The sequence below is a fragment of the Ornithorhynchus anatinus genome, chromosome X5 (assembly GCF_004115215.2).
Source record: "Ornithorhynchus anatinus isolate Pmale09 chromosome X5, mOrnAna1.pri.v4, whole genome shotgun sequence".
NCBI classification, from domain to species: Eukaryota; Metazoa; Chordata; class Mammalia; order Monotremata; family Ornithorhynchidae; genus Ornithorhynchus; species Ornithorhynchus anatinus.
The window spans coordinates 6503474-6522408 of record NC_041753.1 but is presented as its reverse complement, the minus strand read 5'-3'; the positions used below and the strand labels follow the sequence as shown (position 1 = coordinate 6522408).

General features: G+C 56.5%; 2 protein-coding genes across 5 annotated transcripts in view; one reads left to right on the top strand and one right to left on the bottom strand.

The window, feature by feature from the left end:
• Nucleotides 1-1248: 1248 nt before the first annotated feature.
• TRAPPC1 (trafficking protein particle complex subunit 1) lies at nucleotides 1249-5973 on the bottom strand. Of its 2 annotated transcripts, none has more exons than XM_007657050.3 (5): nucleotides 5875-5973; nucleotides 4544-4643; nucleotides 4027-4097; nucleotides 2970-3108; nucleotides 1249-1804 (listed from the first exon to the last, which is right to left on the bottom strand). In XM_007657050.3, exons 2-5 carry the CDS (start codon nucleotides 4640-4642, stop codon nucleotides 1676-1678), a joined length of 438 nt encoding a protein of 145 aa, XP_007655240.2. In that variant the 5' UTR covers nucleotide 4643; nucleotides 5875-5973; the 3' UTR covers nucleotides 1249-1675. The 2 variants fall into 2 exon arrangements, with proteins under 2 accessions (XP_007655240.2, XP_001508283.2); XM_001508233.5 differs by having other exon boundaries at nucleotides 5886-5970.
• A 234-nt stretch (nucleotides 5974-6207) lies between these two features.
• LOC100091155 (retinal guanylyl cyclase 1) overlaps nucleotides 6208-18935 on the top strand; it is a 35795-nt gene continuing 23067 nt past the window's right edge. For 2 of the 3 annotated variants that reach the window (XM_029055677.1, XM_029055676.1), the window contains exons 1-14: nucleotides 6208-6533; nucleotides 8371-8676; nucleotides 9692-9776; nucleotides 10790-10871; nucleotides 11351-11507; nucleotides 13098-13214; nucleotides 14425-14541; nucleotides 14997-15095; nucleotides 15568-15804; nucleotides 16029-16175; nucleotides 16415-16548; nucleotides 17256-17381; nucleotides 17697-17859; nucleotides 18631-18892. In XM_029055677.1, coding sequence (XP_028911510.1) covers nucleotides 8377-8676; nucleotides 9692-9776; nucleotides 10790-10871; nucleotides 11351-11507; nucleotides 13098-13214; nucleotides 14425-14541; nucleotides 14997-15095; nucleotides 15568-15804; nucleotides 16029-16175; nucleotides 16415-16548; nucleotides 17256-17381; nucleotides 17697-17859; nucleotides 18631-18892 — 2026 coding nt within the window. In that variant the 5' untranslated portion in view covers nucleotides 6208-6533; nucleotides 8371-8376. Of the gene's footprint in view, nucleotides 6534-8370; nucleotides 8677-9691; nucleotides 9777-10789; nucleotides 10872-11350; nucleotides 11508-13097; nucleotides 13215-14424; nucleotides 14542-14996; nucleotides 15096-15567; nucleotides 15805-16028; nucleotides 16176-16414; nucleotides 16549-17255; nucleotides 17382-17696; nucleotides 17892-18630; nucleotides 18893-18935 lie in introns of all 3 variants that reach the window. The other variant, XM_039910904.1, reaches the window with a different exon arrangement.

Here is an 18935-nt window from a genome sequence, read left to right as displayed (position 1 = left end):
GCTGACAGGCGGCAGAGCCAGGATTCGGACCTATGACCTCTGATTCCCAAGCCCAGGCTCGTTCCACTGAGCGAAGCGTTTACTACCACATGGGGCCCCGGTCTCAATACCCGTTTAGACTGTGAGCCCATCGCCAGGCAGGGATTGTCTCTATCTGTTGCCGAATCATACATTCCAAGCGCTCAGTCCAGTGCTCTGCACATAGTAAGCACTCAATAAATACTGATGAATAAATACCCACTTTATCGATGAGGTCACCGAGGCCCAGAGTGAAATGACTTGCCCAAGTTTACACAGCAGACAAGTGGAGAAGGCGGAATTAGAACCCGAGACCTTCTGACTCCCGGGCTCTATCCATCACTTGCACACATCGTGCCAATGAGGTACACCGAGGAGGGTCCCTCCATGTAATTTACAGTCCTCTAGACTGTATATGTACTTATCTATAGTTCTATTTCTTTATATTGATGCCTGCTTACTTGTTTTGATGCATATATATCTGTAATTCTATTTATTTACATTGATGCCTGTTTACTTGTTTTGATGTCTGTCTCCCCCCTTCTAGACTGTAAGTCCAGTGTGGGCAGGGATCGTCTCTCTTTATTGGTGAATTGTACTCTCCAAGCGCTTAGTACGGTGCTCTGCACATAGTAAGTACTCAATAAATACAATTGAATGATCAATTAGTGAATGGTATTTATTAAGTTCTTACTATGTGCAGAGCACTGTACTAAGTGCTTGGAGGGTAAAATTTAAAAGAATTAGTGGATATAGTCTCTGCCGAGCTTACAGTCTAGAGAGACACCAATATTAAATTATAGGCATTGGGAAGCCAGAGTGTAAGGATGCACATAAGTGGTGGTAGGATGGAAATGAAAACCTAGTGCTCATGAGGTCCAAACTCTAACACAGAGCAGTATGGCCTAGTGGATAGAAGCTGGACCTGCGAGTCAGGACCTGGGTTCTAATCCTGACTCCACCACTTCTCTATGTGACCTTGGGCAAGTCACTTCACGTCTCCGTGCCTCAGTTCCCTCATCTGTAAAATGGGGATTTTCTACCTGTTCTCCCTCTTACTTAGACTGTGAACACCATGTGGGACCTGATTATCCTGTATTGATCCCAGCGCTTAGTACAGTATGTGGCATATAGTAAGTGCTTAACTACCACAATTATTATTATAGGTGATGCAGTAGGAATGGGAAAATAAAGTGTGTGTGGGGGGGGGAATGATATAAAGACCAAGGACACGGTGGGGTGAGTAGCAGTTTATTCTCTGCTTCTTTAAGTACAGGTCATCTCTGCTCCCCCTGCCTATCCCACACCTTTCCCCTCTTTCCCGCTCCAGCCGGGAAAGGGGACCGTGGTCCGCAGAATCGCGGGGGAGGATGGGGGCTGCAGTCTGATATCGTTAGAGCCAGGACAGGGGTTTCAGTCCGGTGGAAGATGAGGACAAGCCAGGGGGAAGCTGACTCCAGAGAAGGGCAGACAGGCCGGCGGGGGGACGGGGAGGTCACTGGGCCCAAGGGCGGTGCCAGGCAGCACTGGCAGAGAAGGGCCAGACCATACCACGGTGTGGTGAGACCGGGGGGCAGGGAGATCACAGGTGCCCGGGGGCGGTGGCAGAGAGGGCAGGCCACTGGAAGTCCTTTGGAGCGGCGGGGTCGGGGGGTGATTAGGCGGCTCGGGCTGAGAAGAAAGGGAGTCCACGGACGTACGCATCCAGCCGGGTACGGAACAACTCACTTTGCACAGCTTCGCCCAGGGGGCAGAGCGGATTCTTTACTACAAACTCCACGTAGATCTGGGGGCAAAGAAGGGGAGAAAGCTGAGGGGATGTATGGTATTCAAGTACTTACTGGGTTCCAGGCACTGTACTAAGCGCTAAGGTAGATATCAATCATATTTATTGAGCGCTTACTGTGTGCAGAGCACTGTACTAAACTCTCAGGAAAGTAATAGTTGTGATATTTGTTAAGCACTTACTATGTGCCAGGCACCGTTCTAAGCACTGAAGTAGATCCAAGTACAATATCACAATATTACAGACACATTCCTTGCCCACAGTGAACTTACAGTCTACAGGGGAGGCAGACGTCAAAATAAATTAGATATATGTGCGTAAGTGCTGGGTGAGATAATCAGGTTGGACACAGTCCATGTCCCACAAACCACGCTTCTTAATGTAAATTAATGTAAATAAATGAATTACAGATATGGACGGAAATGCTGTGGGGCTAGTGAATAAAGGAAATAAATCAGGGTGACACAGAAGGGAGTGGGAGAAAAGGAAATGGGGGTTTAGTCAGGGAAGGCCTCTTAGAGGAGATGTGCCCTCAGTAAGGCTCTGAAGGGCCGGGGAGAGTAATTGTCTGTCAGACATGAAGAGAGAGGGAGGGCATTCAGGCCAGAGGCAGGATGTGGGCAAGAGGTCGGCGGTGAGAAGGGCGAGAGGTCGGCGGTGAGACAGACGAGATGGAGGTAGAGTGAGTTTGTTGGAATTCGAGGAGTGAAGTGTGCGGCTGGGTTGGTGTATGAGAGCAGCGAGGTGAGGTAGGAGGGGGCAAGATGACTGAGTGCTTTAAAGCGGATGGTGAGGAGTTTCTGTTTGTTGCGGAGGTGGATGAGCAGCCACCGGAGGTTCTTGAGGGGCGGGAAAACACGGACTGAACATTTTTGTAGAAAAACGATCCAGGAAGCAGAGCACAGTATGGACTGGAGCAGAGTGAACTAGAGAGATGCCTCACCCTCAGCCCCGATGTCCATATCTGTAATTTCATTTATATTAATGTCTCTCCCTCTAGACTGTATGCTTCTGGTGGGCAGGGAACGTGTCTACCGACTGTTACACCATCCTCTCCCAAACGCTTAATCCAGTGCTCGGCATACGGTGATCGCTCAGTCAATGTCACTGATTGGTTGATTGATGGCTGGCTAGCGGGGCGGGGGTGGGTTGGGGTGGAACTGACCCCACTGTAAATGTGGTGCAGGACGTCTCGGATGGACCCCACGCCCAGGTCTGTGTTCATGACCACCTTGAGGCCGGTGGGCGTCTCGTAATAGTGCAACTTGTAGCGGCTGGTTTGGAAGGCCAAGAACCCCTCCTTCCTGGAGTGGGGCGCTAAGGAAATCACATGGGGGTGCGGAGGCTCGAGTATTACCCCCCACCCTCCCCCTCGCACTCTAGAACTCAATCAGTGGTATTTATTGAACACCTATTGTGTGTGCTTGGGAGAGTACAATCAGTGGTATTTATTAAGGACTTATTGTGTGTGCTTGGGAGAGTACAATCAATGGTATTTATTGAGCATTCAGGGTGTGTGCTTGGAAGAGTACAACCAATCAATGGAATTTGAGTGCTTACTATGGGCAGAGCACTGTACTAAATGCTTGGGAGACTCCAATGGAACTGAATTAGCAGACACGTTCTCTGCCCAAAACGTGCTTACAGTCTAGATGGGGAGATAAGCACTGATATAAATACATCATTATATAAAATGTAACTTGAGGATGTGGGCATAAAAGCTGTGGGGCGAAAATGAAATGTTCACAGGTCACTGATCCAAGGGCACGGACAATGGGGAAGGTAGAGTGAGCCAACAGAACTGGTGGACTGTAAGCTCGTGGTGGGCAGGGACCCTGTCTACCACCTCTGTTATATTGTCCTCTCCCAAGTAGTTAGTACAGTGTTCTGCACACAGATAGGGCTCAGTAAACACCAATTGTATTTATTGACCACTGTCTGGGTGCAGAGCACCGTGGGGAGGGAATGGGTCTCCCAACTCTGTTACACTGTACTCTCCCAAGCGTTAAGTCTAGTGCTCTGCACACCGTAGTGCTCAATGAAGACGATTGATTGTGCACAGTGAGTTCACAATCTATTAACAGACACATTCTCTGCCCACTCAGAGCTTAAAATGTAGACTCGTTTTGTCACCATGCACCTTCTCCCTCAGATTCTACCCCACCTCACCACCCCCGCCCCCGGCCACACCCCCAGCCAAGTCCGAACCACAGGGAGGATACATGTCCAGGGGGGACATCTTGCTGACGAAGGAGCGGATGGAGAAGAGCATCCCGTACATCAGCTTGTATTCCTGGGGAGGGGAGAAGGATAATAATAATTATGATACTTAAGTGCTTACTTTGTGCCAAGCACTGTTCTAAGTGCTACGGTCGGTACAGGGTAATCAGGTTGGACACAATCCCTGTCCCACATGGGGCTCACACTCTTAACTTCATCTTACAGATGAGGGAACTAAGGCCCAGAGAAGCAAAGTGACTTGCCCAAGGTCACACAGCAAGCACGTGGCAGAGCCGGGGTCAGAACTCAGGTCCTTCTGACTCCCAGGCCCCGGCTCTAGCCACTTAGCCATGCTGCTTCTTGATTTGATCATCCCCCGGTCCCCTACCCCTTCCCAACCCTGCACGATCCCCGATGGCCCTGGAGGGGTGGATTAGGGGTTACAGAGATCAGTTTGGGGTTCAGTGCGCCAAGTTAATGGAGGGAGAGTTAGCGGGTCTTGGGCCCCGCTCCCGTTACCTCTTCCTTGGGGATGCCCGCATGTTTCTTGCGATGCCACTCGCTGTAATGCAGACACACGCCATTCCGGTCAAACAGGTACAGGTTGTGGACCGTCATCCTGTTTGCAGGGGAAGGAGGAAGGCAGGATTTCTTAAGCACTGTACTAAGTGCAGGGATAGATACAAGATAATCAGGCTGGACACTGTCCCTGTCCCACAGGAGGCTCAGAGTCAAAGTAGCAGGGAGAATTGCTTTGGAATCCTCACTTTTACAGTTGAGGAAACGGAGGCACAGAAGCAAAGTGAACTGCTCAAGGTCACACAGCAGGCAGGGTGGCAGAGCCAGGATGAGGACCCAGGTCTTCAGGATGATAACTCAGAAGCAGCACACCTAGTGAAAAGATCCCCGACCTGGGATTCCGGAGGACCAGGGTTCTAATCTCAGCTCAGCCTGCTGCATGACCCTGGGCAAGTCACTTCTCCGGGCCTCAGTTCTTTCACCTATAAAAGGGTGATTAAGACCGTGTACCCCATGTGGGACAGGATTGTGCCCAACCTGCTTAGCTTGGATCTATCCTAACGTTTAGTACAGTGCCTGGCATACGGTAAGCATTTACTCTGCGCATAAGTGCTCAAAAAATACCACTGTTTAATACACTGTTTATATAAAAAAGGTCCTCTAACTCCTGGGCTCTTTCCCCTAAGCTACGCTGCTTCTCGTTGGGTGGAGAGGATGAGACCCATTCGCCCTCCCCTAGAAGTGGATAGAACACGGACCTGGGAATCTGGAGGTCATGGGTTCTAATCCCGACTTCGCCACTTGTCTGCCCTGGGACCTCGGGCAAGTCACTTGATTCTCTGGGCCTCAGTTCCCTCCTCTGTAAAATGGGGACTGAGCCTGTGAGCTCTACATGGGACAGGGACTGTGTCCAAGCCAATCTGTTTATACCCACCCCAGCGCTTAGTACAGTGCCTGGCACACAGTAAGTGCCTAATACCATTCATTCATTCAATAGTATTTATTGAGCGCTTATTATGTGCAGAGCACTGTACAAACACCACGTTTATTTCGCGGGGAACCCCGACAACTCCCCCCCCATATTTCCCCAACCTTGCGCTTAGTATAGTGCCTGGCACAGAGTGAGCGCTTAACAAATACCATCATTATCGTGACTATTGTGGGCAAGTCCCTTAACTTCTCTATGCCTCAGTGACCTCATCTGTAAAATGGGGATGAAGACTGTGAGCCTCATGTGGGACAACCTGATGACCTGCCTCTCCCCCAGCGCTTAGAACAGTGCTCTGCACATAGTAAGCGCTTAACAAATACCAACGTTATTAGTTATTGACCTGCCGCTCACCCCCTCCTCAGGAGCTACACGGGGGGCTGCCGCTCGCTGGCCACTTCCGCTTCCCGCCACGCCCAGCGGAGGCCTCCAAACCCCGCCTCTAACGGCTCCCGCGCCGCTGCCCTCTTCCAAAATGGCGGCCCCGGCCTCGCGGCAGGGTGGCGGCTGAGGGGAGGCAAGGGCAGGCGCGCGCGAGACAGAGCCGAGGCGCGGTGGGCATGCGCGAGCGAGCGCGCGGCCCCGGCGGGGGGGCGGGGCGTTGGCGCGCGCGAGGCCGGGAGGCGGCGCGGGGGGGGCAGGCGCGCGCGCGCGAGGCGGCCAGGCGGCGCGCGCCCTTCCAACGGTCTTGGCAGGCAGGAGGAGGAGGAGGGAGGAGCGGTCCTTCTTACGCCCCAACATCGGGGCTCGGGGACGGAAAGCTGCTGAGGAGCAACTCTGGGGGCGTCAGGGAGGAAGGGGCAGGAGAGTTGGGACGGAGGGGAGAATCTGAGGTGCTGGTTGCCCTCCCACCCTAGATATTGGCCCAGTTTGGGGCCCCCAAGTGGGGCTGGGTAAAGAGCCCATCGCAACCAAGGTGATCCCGGGCACGGCAACCGAATCAGGACGGGCAAGCGCTGGCTCCCCGCCGTCCTCCCCCCCGCCGGGCCGCCCAAGCCGCAGGTAAGATTTCCCTCCAACCTTTCCGCGGCCCCAGCACGGCCGGAGAGGTTGGCATCTGCAGAGGAGGCATCTCTGGATTCCGCCCAGTATCACCGAGGCCCCTTGGCACAGGCCTTGGCAACGCTACTGATGGTGGTATTTGTTAATAATAATAATGTTGGTATTTGTTAAGCGCTTACTATGTGCAGAGCACCGTTCAAAGCGCAGGGGCAGATACAGCGTCATCAGGTTGCCCCCCATGAGGCTCCCAGTCTTCATCCCCATTTTCCAATGAGGTCACTGAGGCCCAGAGAAGTGAAGTGACTTGCCCACAGTCACACAGCTAAGTGGCAGAGCCGGGATTTGAACCCATGACCTCTGACACCCCAGCCCCGGCTCTTTCCACTGAGCCGTAGTATGGGCCAAGCACCCAGGGCTCCCAATCTAAAGGGGAGGGAGAACGGGGATTCAATCCCCACGTTGCCCGGGAGGAAACTGAGGCCCAGAGCAGTGAAGTGATATGCCCAAGGTCACACAGCGGGCAAGTGGCAGAGCTGGGATTAGAACCCAGGTCTTAACACAGCTGTGTGACTGTGGGCAAGTCACTTAACTTCTCTGGGCCCCAGTGACCTCATCTGTAAAATGGGGATTAAGACTGGGAGCCTCACGTGGGACAACCTGATGACCTTGGATCTACCCCAGCGCTTAGAACAGTGCTCTGCACATAGTAAGTGCTTAACAAATACGAACAGTATTATTATTATTATCCCAGACCTGTGTTCTTTCCACTGAGCCACGATGCTTCCCTGGGGTCTCCCCAATGACTCCTACCAGTCAGTGCTCTGATGTCAGAAACTCCGAACTTATTTGAACTCCAAGAGGGCCCCTCTTTTCAGTTCCGGGAACTTATTGGTCTCCCCAGATCCCCTCCCCACCCCCAACCTCGTCATCCCTATCATCATGATCATCAATGGCATTTATTGAGTGTTTACTGTGTGCAGAGCACTGTACTAAGCACTTGGGAGCGTACAGTATCATCAGTGGTATTCGTTGAGTGCTTACTATGTGCAAAGCACAGTGCTAAGCACTTAGGAAAGTATAATACCAGTGGTATTGGGTGCTTACTATGTGCACATTGTGATACTGAGCACTCAGTAGATTACAATATCATCAGTGGTATTCATTGAGTGCTTACTATCTGCAGAGCACTCTACTAAACTCTTAGGAGAGTAATAATAATTATGGTATTTGTTAAGCGCTTACTATGTGCAGAGCACTGTTCTAAGCGCTGGGATGGATACAGGGTAATCAGATTGTCCCCCATGGGGCTCACATTTTTTTAATCCCCATTTTTCCAGATGAGGTAACTGAGGCCCAGAGAAGTGAAGTGACTTGCCCAAGGTCACATAGCAGACAAGTGGCGGAGTCAGGATTAGAACCCACGACCTTCTGACTCCCAAGCCCAGACTCTTGCCACTGAGCCACGCTGCTTCTCCTAGTACAATATCAGTGATGTTCACTGAGTGCTTACTATGCAGAGCACGATCCTAAGCACTCAGTAGAGTACATCATCATCAATGGTATTCGAGTGCTCACTGTGTGCAGGGCACTGTACTAAGCACTTAGGAGAGAACAGTACCCCAGAGATTCTTTTGGGAATAGCCACGAGTTCTGTATCTCTCCAGGCCGTGGCTAAGATGAAGGTACCTCTTGGGTCCAGCAGCGGAATCCTGTTTCCCCTACTCTGGCCGTCGTTCCCACACCGGGACCAGATCTGGGCCCTGTTGTCCCTCTCGCCCTTAAGCCGCTTTAAGGAGCCTAGTTCTCGTGTACTGACCCTGCCCCTCTCCCCCGACAGGCTCCCATGGCCCCCCCGAGCTCCCGGCCTGGCTCGCCCCTTCGGACGGAGGACCTCCTGAGCGAGGCCAAGTGGCCTCCCCTCTCCGGGCGTGAGGCCTCCCTCCTGGTCACCTCGCAGCTCTACACGTCCTTGCACCGCAGCCGCCAGGCCGAGGCCGAGGCCCGGGCCCAGCTCGAAGGACCCCTGGGCTCCCCGACGCCCCCACCCTCCTGTGCCCCCGAGCCCCGGGAGGAGCTGGAGACCCTGGCCCGGGAGCTGAGTCGGAGTCTGACGGTGGGGGTGGAGACGAGCGCGCAGAGGAAGGTGGGGATGAGGGGCAGGGAGAGTGGGTGGCGCTGAGGGTTGGGAAAGAACAACTGAGGTGGGGGCGGGGGGCAGTGGATGACGAGGCCCAGGATCGGGTTGGATGCTCAACAGGGAGGGAAGAGAACAGGGGAGCGGCCGTGAAGGGCGGGAGGATCCAGAGGAGGGAGGGCCGGGCATCTGAGCGGAAGCAAATAAGTTCTACTGAGATTTGAACTCGAATCGCGGGATTTAAAGTCCAGAGCGCTAACCATTACACTGTAGAATGAGCAGCACCGGTATTTACAGATGGGAGTTGGAGTAGGTGGAGGGGCGGGGAGAGAGGGACAGAGAGACTCCACTAATGTGACTATTGGTTGGAAGGCCTCCCCTCGTCTGAGAACTGGGATGCGGGGGACTCAGAACTCCACGCCCAATCGGCTCATCTATTGCTAATAGTAATAATAATAATAATTGCAGGATTTGTTAAGCACTTACTGTTTGCCATGCACCGTTCTAAACGCTGGGCTACATACAAGGTAATCAGGTTGGATCGGTTCCCCGTCCCACATGGGGCTCACAGTCTTCACCCCCATATTACAGATGTCATTGAAGTGCAGAAAAGTAAAAGTGACTTGCCCAAGGTCACACAGCAGACTTGTGACAGACTTGGCATTAGAACCCACATCCTCTGACTCCCAGGCCCGGGTTCTTCCCACTAGGCCGCTCTGCTTCAGTTCTCCTCCCTGTTCTGTCCCTCTTGTTCTCCCTTCCGCCTGGGGAGGGGCCCCAAGGCGGCAAAGTGCCCCGTCTTGGATGGGGAGAGAGAAACCGCGTCGTGGGAAGGGGTCGGTTTTCCCCAGGGGCCGGGGTGGATCAATCAGTCAATCACCAATATTTATCGAGTGCTTACCGTGCAAAACACTGCACTGAGCGCTTGGGAGAGGACAGCGTAACAGAGCTGGTGGACGCGTTCTTCTCTGCCCACAAGGAGCTTCCAGTCTAGCAGTAGGGCACCAGTTGCTTCTCTCTCCAGGCGGGCTCCCAGCACATCTCAGCGATGGAGAGCGTCCGCAGCCACCTCCAGAGCATGCTGCAGGCATCCCGAGAGACAGCCCACCGTGAGTGCCCCCTGCCCCCCGGCCCTCCCCAGGGCCTAATAACAACAATTATCAGGGGTGGAGGGGGGAGTTATTAAGTGCTTACTACAGGCCACGACAGGATAGATGCGAGGTCGTCAGGCCAGGCACAGTCCCCATCCGCCACGGGGCTCCCGGACTAATGGGGAAGGAGAACAGGGATCAGATCCTTATTTTAGAGATGAGGAAACAGAGGTCCTGGGAAGTGAATAATAATAATAATAATGTTGGTATTTGTTAAGCGCTTCCTATGTGCAGAGCACTGTTCTAAGCGCTGGGGTAGATACAGGCTAATCAGGTTGTCCCACTTGAGGCTCACAGTCTTAATCCCCATTTTACAGCTGAGGTAACTGAGGCACAGAGAAGTTAAGTGACTTGCCCACGTTCACATAGCTGACAAGTGGCAGAGCCAGGATTCGAACCCATGACCTCTGACTCCCAAGCCCGTGCTCTTTCCACTGAGCCACGCTGCTTCTCTAAGTGAAGTGACCTGCCCAACGTCAGCCAGCAGCCAAATGGCAGTGCTGGGATTATTATTATTATTAACAATAATAGCATTTGTTAAGTGCTTCCTATGTTGCCAGGCACTGTGCTAAGTGCTGGGGTAGACAGTCGAGTTGGCCACAGTCCCTGTCCCACAGGGGGCTCACAGTCTTCATCCCCGTTTTACGGATGAGGGAACTGAGTCACAGGGAAGTTAAATGACTTGCCCAAGGTCACCCAGCAGACAAGTGGTGCCGAGATTAGAACCCAGGTCCTCTGACTCCCAGGCCCGGGCTCTTTCCGCTAGGCCACACTGCTTTCCCTCCGAGAGGAGACCCTGCTCAGCCTGAGGGCCGGACGGGGAGGTGCCACCACTCTCCCCGTCCCGGGAGAGGGGGCTGAGAACAGGTGCCCCCCGCCGAAGGAGGACAGAGTGGGTGGGGAGGAGGCTGTGGCATTTGGGGTCACGACCCCAGCTGACCACGGCTCCGATGGGTCCCCGCGGCCCCCAGGCCACCCCCTCGCCCCACCCGGTGGCCCCGAGCGGCGGGAGGAGGACTCCTTCGACAGTGACAGCACCGGTACCCTGCTCAAGTGAGTCTCCCCACTGCCCGCCTGCTGCCGCTGCCTCCGTGCAGTCCCCCAACCTCCCGCCCCTCAGCTCCCACCTCCGCCCTCTTGAGGTCCAGGAGGCTGTTTTGTACTGTAATGACATTTGTTAAGTGCTTAGACTATGTGCCGGGAGGTACCGTAGTAGGCGCTGGGTTAGATAGACAAGCTAGTCAGGTCGGACACAGTCCGTGACCCGCGTGGGGCTCACGGTCTCAATCCCCCTTTTGCAGATGAGATCACTGAGGCCCAGAAAAGTGAAGTGTCTCACCCAAGGTCACCCAGCAGACAAGTGGTGTAGCTGGGATTAGAACCCAGGTCCGTCTGACTCCACTGCTTCTGCGCCCCCCCCCCCCCATCTCCCAGGTTTTCCCCACCTCCCTCTCGGGCCCTGTTGCCCCCAGGACTCCCAGGCTTGGGATGGCGGTGCCCCGTGACCCCCCTTCTCCCCTTCTCCCCTCCAGCGCCCGGCCCCTGCAAGAGTTGTCCCCGCCCAGCTCCGCAGCGGGGCTGGATGGGCTCTTCCCCCGCTGCAGCAGCCTCTGGCCTGGGTCCTCCCGGGACCAGCCCGAGCTCCAGGGCCTCAAGGACGCACTGGACACGGAGCACACGCGCCGCAGGGTGAGCTATCTGCCGGCATGGGGGCGGGGCACGTGGGTCTGGGGGCCCTGAGAGTAGGGGGTGGGGAGCCTAAGGGAGGGGCCCTGGGGTCCCCGGTGAGAAGCGCGAGCTCAGAAACTGGACGCTTGGGTCTCGGGAAGACACGAATCGGGACTCGGCCAAGAACGGTTCGGCCGGACCCTTGCTCGATAGCCCCCCAGGTGACCTACCCTTTGTCTTTGGGGCCTGTTTGGCCTGACTGGGTCCTAAGCTTCCGGAGCTGCTGGCGGTGAGGTGTGTGAAACTCTCTTCCTCAGATGCCCCAGCCCTTTGGGGCCAACCTGTCCACTTCTTACTGCAAGACATAGTAAGAGGAGGAGGAAAAGCAATACTGGCCCTTTCCCTCCCCCTAGTCATTCCCCCCATCCCCAGCTGGTCCCCACCAACCTCCAACTGTTTCCCTTCCCCTACCTGTTTCCCCTCCCCGGATGCTTGGGCCCTGGGAGAAGGTCGGGGCTAGGGGAGGAAGGGGCAGAAGGCCAGCGTTCTTTCTTTCTATAACCTTCCATCTGTGGGTGGGCTCCTCAATTCCTTCTTAACCTCGGGATCTCCTTTTCGGTGCAGGGGTCTCTGACGCTTTGGCGTATCAGTGGAGATGGGCCCATATTGCCCCTGGGGACTCCGTCACCCCTTCCGGGATCGATTTTCGATGTTAATCAGTCAGCGATAGATTTTGAAGCCCACAGCGCCCCTCTCCGGATCTACTGTGTATTGCTCGATCAATCGATCGGCGGTATTTTTTGAGCGCTGACTGCCCGGAGAGCACTGTGCTACACGTTGGGGAGAGTCCAATACAGCAGAGTTAGTAGACCGGTTCCTTGCCCACAAGGAACTTCCAGTCTAGATGCCCACCCTAATCAATCAGTGGCATTTCTTGAGTGCTTATTTTGTGCAGCGCACTTAACTAAGTGCTTGGAACAGCACAAAACCAGAGTTGGTAGATGGGTTCCGTGGTCACAAGAAGCTTACTCCCCTTGATTCTATTTATTGCTATCGTTCTTGTCTGTCCGTCTCCCCCGATTAGACCGTAAGCCCGTCAAAGGGCAGGGACTGTATCTGTTACCGATTTGTACATTCCAAGCGCTTAGTACAGTGCTCTGCACATAGTAAGCGCTCAATAAATACTGTTGAATGAATGAACGAATAGATGTTCTCCCCTAATCAATCAGTGGTATTTACTGAGCGCTTATTTTGTGCACAGCACTGTACTACACATTTGGGAGAGTCCAGTACGGCAGAGTTGGTAGACAAGTTCCCTGCCCATCAAGAGCTTCCAGTCTAGATTCATTCATTGAGTCAGTCATATTACTGAGTGCTTCCGATGTGCAGAGCGTTGTACTAAACACTTGGGAGAGTACAGTACAACAATAACCTGACACGTTCCCTGCCCACAATAAGTTTACAGTCTTGAAGGTTCTAATCAACTAATCAATGAGTGGCATTTATTGAACACTTGCTTTGTGCAGAGCACTGTACTAAGTGCTTGGGAGAGGGCAGGACAGTCCCGCCTTCCCTTCCTATCTCCCTGACTGCGTCTCCCTGTCTCCTCAGCACTGCGAGCGGCACATCCAGAGCCTGCAGACGCGGGTGCTGGAGTTGCAGCAGCAGCTGGCCGTGGCCCTGTCTGCTGACCGCAAGAAGGATCTCATGATCGAGCAGCTGGACAAGGTGCATGAGGCCGGGGCCGGGGGACGCTAGGGCCGAGGCAGAGCCGGGCAGGGGGTCGCAGAAGCTAACAGGGATGTAGAGACTAGGGCAGGAGCTGGGGAGGTGGCCTCAGTCTAAAAGGAGGATCTGACGTCAATGCTGGAAGGTTTTGAGAAGCATAGCGGATAGCGCACGGGCCTGGGAGTCAGAAGGTCGTGGGTTCTAATCCCAGCCCTGCCACTTGTCTGCTGGGTGACTTTGGGTAAGTCACTTCACCTCTCTGGGCCTCAGTGACCTCATTTGTAAAATGGGGATTGAGACTGTGAGCCCAGGTGGGACAGGGACTGTGTTCAACCTGATTAACTTTTATCTACCCCAGCACTTAGAACAGTGCCTGGCACATGGTAAGCACTTAATGAGTACCATAATTATTATAATCGTGATTTTGATCTCCTGGAAGTCAGTCAGTTATACTTATTGAGCGCTTCCTGAGGGCAGAGCGCTGTCCTAAGTGCTTGGGAGAGAACTATATAGCAGACACATTCCCTGGCCACAGTGAGTTTACAGCCTAGATGGGAAGGCAGACATTAATAGAGATAAGTACATTTTGGATATGGACATAAGCGCCGTGGGGCTGAGCGGGGAGGGGGAGGAGAATAAAGGGAGCAAATCAGGGTGACGCAGAAGGGAGTGGGAGAAGAGGAAAGGAGGGCTTAGTCTGGGAAGGCCTCTTGGAGGAGATGGGCCTTCGATAAGGCTTTGACGGCGGGGAGAGTCTGATGTTGCATGTTAGGAGCAGTAGTCTCTCTCTTATGGCTTTTGTTAAGCGTTTAGTATGTGCCAGACACCGTACTAAGAACTGGGCTAGATACCAGATAATCAGGTTGGACACAGTCCCTGTCCCACATTGCTCTCCCAGTCTTAATCCCCCTTTTACGGATGAGGGAACTGGGGTGCAGAGAAGTGAAGTGACTTGCCCGAGGTCACACAGCAGAGAAGTGGCGGACCTGGGTTTGGAACCCAGGTTCTCCGACTCCCAGACTTGTGCTTTCTCCATTAGGCCACACTGCTCCACTGTCTCTTGGCAGGGTCCCATTGCTTCCTGGGAGCTGTAGTCTCTTGGCAGTAGCCCCCCAAAGCCACGTACCCCCCATTGGGGCAGCTGCTCTGGGCTAACAGTGCTAGCAGGGAGGGGGCGGTGGTGGAGATGCCCCTCTGTGTGCCCTCCCAGACCCTGGCCCGGGTGGTGGAGGGCTGGAACCGGCATGAAGCCGAGCGGGCGGAAGTCCTGCGGGGACTGCAGGAGGAGCGCCAGGCTGCGGAGCTGACCCGCGGTCAGCAGCAGGAGGTCAGTGCCCCGTGGAGGACGTCGGAGTCGGGCAGTGGTCCACATACACACATACGCGCACCCCACAGGTGGAGGTGTTGTGTGCCGGTAGCGCAGGCCTCAAGCATGGCACAGCCCAAACCCAGCCCGAGTTGACCGGCCCCTCACACGGCCTCACTTCTGGGCCAGGAGCCTAAGCTCACCGTCCCTGTATCTGCCATTGTGGTGGGGTGGATGAAGCTGCCCTTGGGGGTGCCCGCTGTGCCCAAGAGGTGCCCGGCGATGCCACTATGCACAAGTGGCATGGTTATAGGTGTGCAGCAGCACTGCCTCTCTGGCTCCCTAAGTCCACGGCAGCTGGGACCCGGGGGTGGGTGGGCGGCGGTCCCGAGCCTCGCTGCGTTCCACCATCTGGGCCTCGACCTTGGCCCACAGCCCGCTGGGCCCTCCGATCGCGGTCTGCTGTGTCCCCACAGACGGTAGCCCGCCTGGAGCAGAGCCTGTCCCAGGCCATGGAGGCACTGAGTCTGGAGCAGAAGGGGGCAAGCCAGCAGCAGCGGGAGCGGGAGGTGCTGGTGAGAGCGGGTTGGCACCTGGGCCCCTGGAGGATCCCAATTCCCAGCTGGCTGGGCCGTGGGGCTGTCAGAGAACCTGCCCCGCGATACTCCCTACCCCCGGGGCCACTTTCGTCCATGAGGAGATGAGCCAGGAGGTGGGGACACCATTCCCCTCCAGCCCACCCTGAGGCTGGGGTGCCCCCAGGGAGTTTTTCGGGGTCAGCCTTTCTATCCTTCAAGACCAAGGGTGTTGGAGGAGTCAGAAGGGACAGCGGGAATGGGGAGGAGGGCAAATTTATGGCTGTTGGGGAAGATCACACTTGAGCTCTGTGGTGGGCCTCAAGGAGGGCGCTGTTGCGTGCCGGGACTTGTCGCCCCATGGCAGGCGGGAAGGGAGGGCGGCCCCCCTCGGACGGGCAGCGGGGAGAAGCATGGCCCTGGCGCCCGAAGACTCAGACCCGCTTCCGGGTGGGGCTTGGGTACCCCGCAGGAGGAGGCCCGGATGGCGTTGACGCGGAGCCTGGAGCGGGAGCAGCAGAGGAGCCGGAGCCTCCAGGCAGAACGGGACGAGGCGCTGGCTGGGCGGCTGGACGAGCGGCGGCAGCTGGAGAACCTCCGGGCGGCCCTGGAGGAGCAGGCCCAGGCCCAGGCCCAGCGCGAACGGCAGCAGCAGGACCAGTGCCAGGCCTTACGCGAAGAGGCCCGGGCCCAGCTGGAGCGGGAGCGGGTGAGGCGGGGGGACCCGGGCCGAGCGGGTGGGGACGGGGGAGGGGAACGTGGTGAGGGGTGGCCGGCACAGAAGGGATGGGGCCGGGGGGAGGACGGGGCCGGTCGGGGGACCCCGACCGGGCAGGAAAAAGGAGGAGGGATGAGGAGATTGGGGTGAGGTGGGAATTGGGCACAGGGCTAGGGGAGGGCTCGAGGAAGTGAGGTACCGGTGTTCCCTGTCAGGCCAACGGGCAGCGGGAGGCTCAGGCGGCCCTGGAGGCCCGGCAGCAGCTGAGCTCGGCTCAGGCGGAGGTGCGGAGGCTGGAGGGGGAGCTGGACACGGCCCGCAGGGAGAGGGACGCACTGCAGCTGGAGAACAACTTGATTCAGGTCGGGGCTCCCAGCCTGACACCTGGGGCCTGCAGGGAGGCGCAGGGGGAGGCCAGTCTGGGGTGGAGGTGGAAGGTGCTTTGAGGTGAAGGCCGCTCTGAGGCAGAGGTGGAGCCCTCTCAGGGGGCAGAGGTGGAAGCCTCTCTGGGGTGGAGCTGGAGGCCAGTATGGGGCAGAGGGGAGGCCGCTGTGAAGTTAGAGTGGAGGCTGAGCCGGGGTCCTCCCAACCTCCTGAGCAGGCCCGCTGTGAGGCCCAGCGAGTACAGATGGAGTCCAAACTGGCAGTGCAGCTGGAGCAGCAGATGACGGAGCGCCTGGCCCAGGTGCACGAGGGAAGCCTGCGCCAGGTGACGTCCCTGCGGGAGCAACACAGGTACCCGGGCCCCACATCCCTCCCCCTCCCCCTCCCCCGCCCCCCGCCCCTCGCCCCGTTCTCGGCTTTCCGGGTCGCGTCTCCGTCTGCGACCGAGTCTGGCTACGGGTTCCTCCTGCTCTTCCCATCTTTTCCTTTTGTGCCTTGCCACCATCCCCCAGGCAGGGTTGTAGTATTCATTCATTCAATAGTATTTATTGAGCGCTTACTATGTGCAGAGCACTGTACTAAGCGCTTGGGATGAACAAGTCGGCAACAGATAGAGACAGTCCCTGCCGTTTGACGGGCTTACAGTCTAATCGGGGGTAGATGGACAGACAAGAACAATGGCAATAAATAGAATCTGGGGGATTCGACAAGTCGGTAGTAGGAGAGCAGAGAGGTGGGGCGGGAGGGGCAAGGGGATTGAAGGCCTTAAAGCGGATGGTGAGGAGTTTTCGTTTGATGCGGAGGTGGATGGGCAACCCCTGTAGGTTCTTGAGGAGTGAGGAAACTCAGACTGAACATTTCTGTAGAAAAATGATCTGGCTGGGCAGCAGAGTGAAGTATGGACTGGAGTCGGGGAAGGCAGGAGGCAGGGAGTGGAGGCTGACACGGTAATCAAGACGGGCTAGGAGAAGTGCTTGGAGTGAGTCTCGCTCCCATTGTCGCCCTCGGCCCCGGATCTCTCCCCTCCCCCCGGCCCCTCGCTCCCCACTCTCCCGCAGGAAACATGTGCAGGAGCTGACCGGGCAGCACCAGGAGGAGATGGCCGCCCAGCTGGCCCAGTTCAAGGCGGAGCTTGCAGAACAGGAGGCGCAGCGGCAGCACGTGGCCCAGGACTACGAACTCAGGTATCGGCTTCCGGGACGGAGAGACGGACGAGGGGCAAGGGGACGAGGCCGTGGGGACTGGCTTCCATCCCCCAGGTCCTCGCCCCCTTCCATCCCCTGCCCCCTGCCAGGCCGAGCCCCGGCAAGACTGGGTCGGGTGGGCCCTGGCGGGGTCCAGACGGTACCACTCAGGGGGCCAGTTACCCCTAGATCGGCTTGGTTGGGGGGGTGGAGTGATGAATCCGACTGCCCTCTCTGCGTTCCCCACGGTGAGCCCCCCCGGCCCCGGGCTCCTTCCCCACAGGCCCCTGGGGCTCCTTGCCCGTGTGTCGGCAGGCTGGCCCGGGAGCAGGCGCGGGTGCGGGAGCTGCGGAGCGGGCACCAGCGGCTGGAGGCGCAGCGGGAGGAGACGGTGGGGCGGCTGCAGGCCATGCTGCGGACGCACTGGGAAGAGGCTCACCGGCTGCTCAGTGGCTCTGCCCCGCCCGGGGTCCCACCGGTCAGCCCCTCTCCCCGCCAAAGGGTCATCCCATCTGCCCAGATCCCGCCATCCCTGAGGCCCCCTCCCTCCACCCCCAACTCTGAGAACCAAGAATCCTCTCCCTCCCTCTTCCTTTTCCCCTCCCTCTCCTCTAGACTCTGATTATTATTGTTATCACCATCATTATTATTATAGAATCTGTTAAGTGTCCAGCAGCACTCTAAGCACTGGGTAATAATAATAATTGTGGTATCTGTTAAACACTTACTATGTGTCAAGCACTATTCGAAGCGCTGGTGGAGATACAAGGTGATTAGGTTGGACACGGTCCCTGTCTCCCTTGGGTTCACAATCTTAATCCCCATTTTACAGATGAGGGAACAGAGGCCCAGAGAAGTGAAGTGACTTGCCCAAGGTGACCCAGCAGATACGTGGCAGAGCCGGGAATAGAACCCAGGTCCTTCTGACTCCCAGGCCCGTGCCTTATCCCCTAGGCCACGCTGCTTCCCAATAGGTACAAGTTGATACTTGTAGATACTACAAGTTAATCAGATCAGAAACAGTCCCTGTCCCTACATGGGACTCCCAGTGTGAGTAGGCGGAAGACTGGATATCGAATCCCCATTCAAAAAATGAATCCCCGAGGCCCGGAGATGTGAAGGTCACCTGGCAGTTAACTGGCAGAGCTGGGATGAGACTCCAGATCCCCTGACTCCCACACCCATACTCTTTCCACTAGGCCACAATGCTCGGCTGATGGATGTTTCTCCGGTCCCCCCGTCCCCACAGGCCCCTCTCTCCAATTCCCCCGGTTCGGCAGCCCTGGGGACGGAAGAGGAGGAGGAGGAGGAAGGCCGGCCCTGGAGCGCCCCACCGCCGGCCACGGCCCTGAAGCCGGTGCTGCAGCAGACCAGAGGCCCAGAGGAGGCCGGGTCACTCACCCTCGGCCGGTGCCCCTCCCCAGACCTCAGCTCCTTGCTGGGCCCCAGCTTTCTCAGCCAGCAGAACTTCCAGCCCTTGGAACCCCAGCCAGACGTCACCCCGCCCCCAGGTAAGTCCCCTCCCACCGACCCTGCCCGGCCTGATCCGACCCC

Bases quoted from the DNA above. Each gene is read 5' to 3' on its own strand.
- TRAPPC1 (XM_007657050.3), bottom strand. From the start codon at position 4,642: ATGACGGTCCACAACCTGTACCTGTTTGACCGGAATGGCGTGTGTCTG. The intron at 4,098-4,543 runs GTAACGGGAGCG...TCCCCTCCCCAG, and splicing joins CGGGCATCCCCAAGGAAGAG to GAATACAAGCTGATGTACGG. The intron at 1,805-2,969 runs GTCAGTTCCACC...CTTTGCCCCCAG, and splicing joins TGCACCACATTTACAGTGGG to ATCTACGTGGAGTTTGTAGT.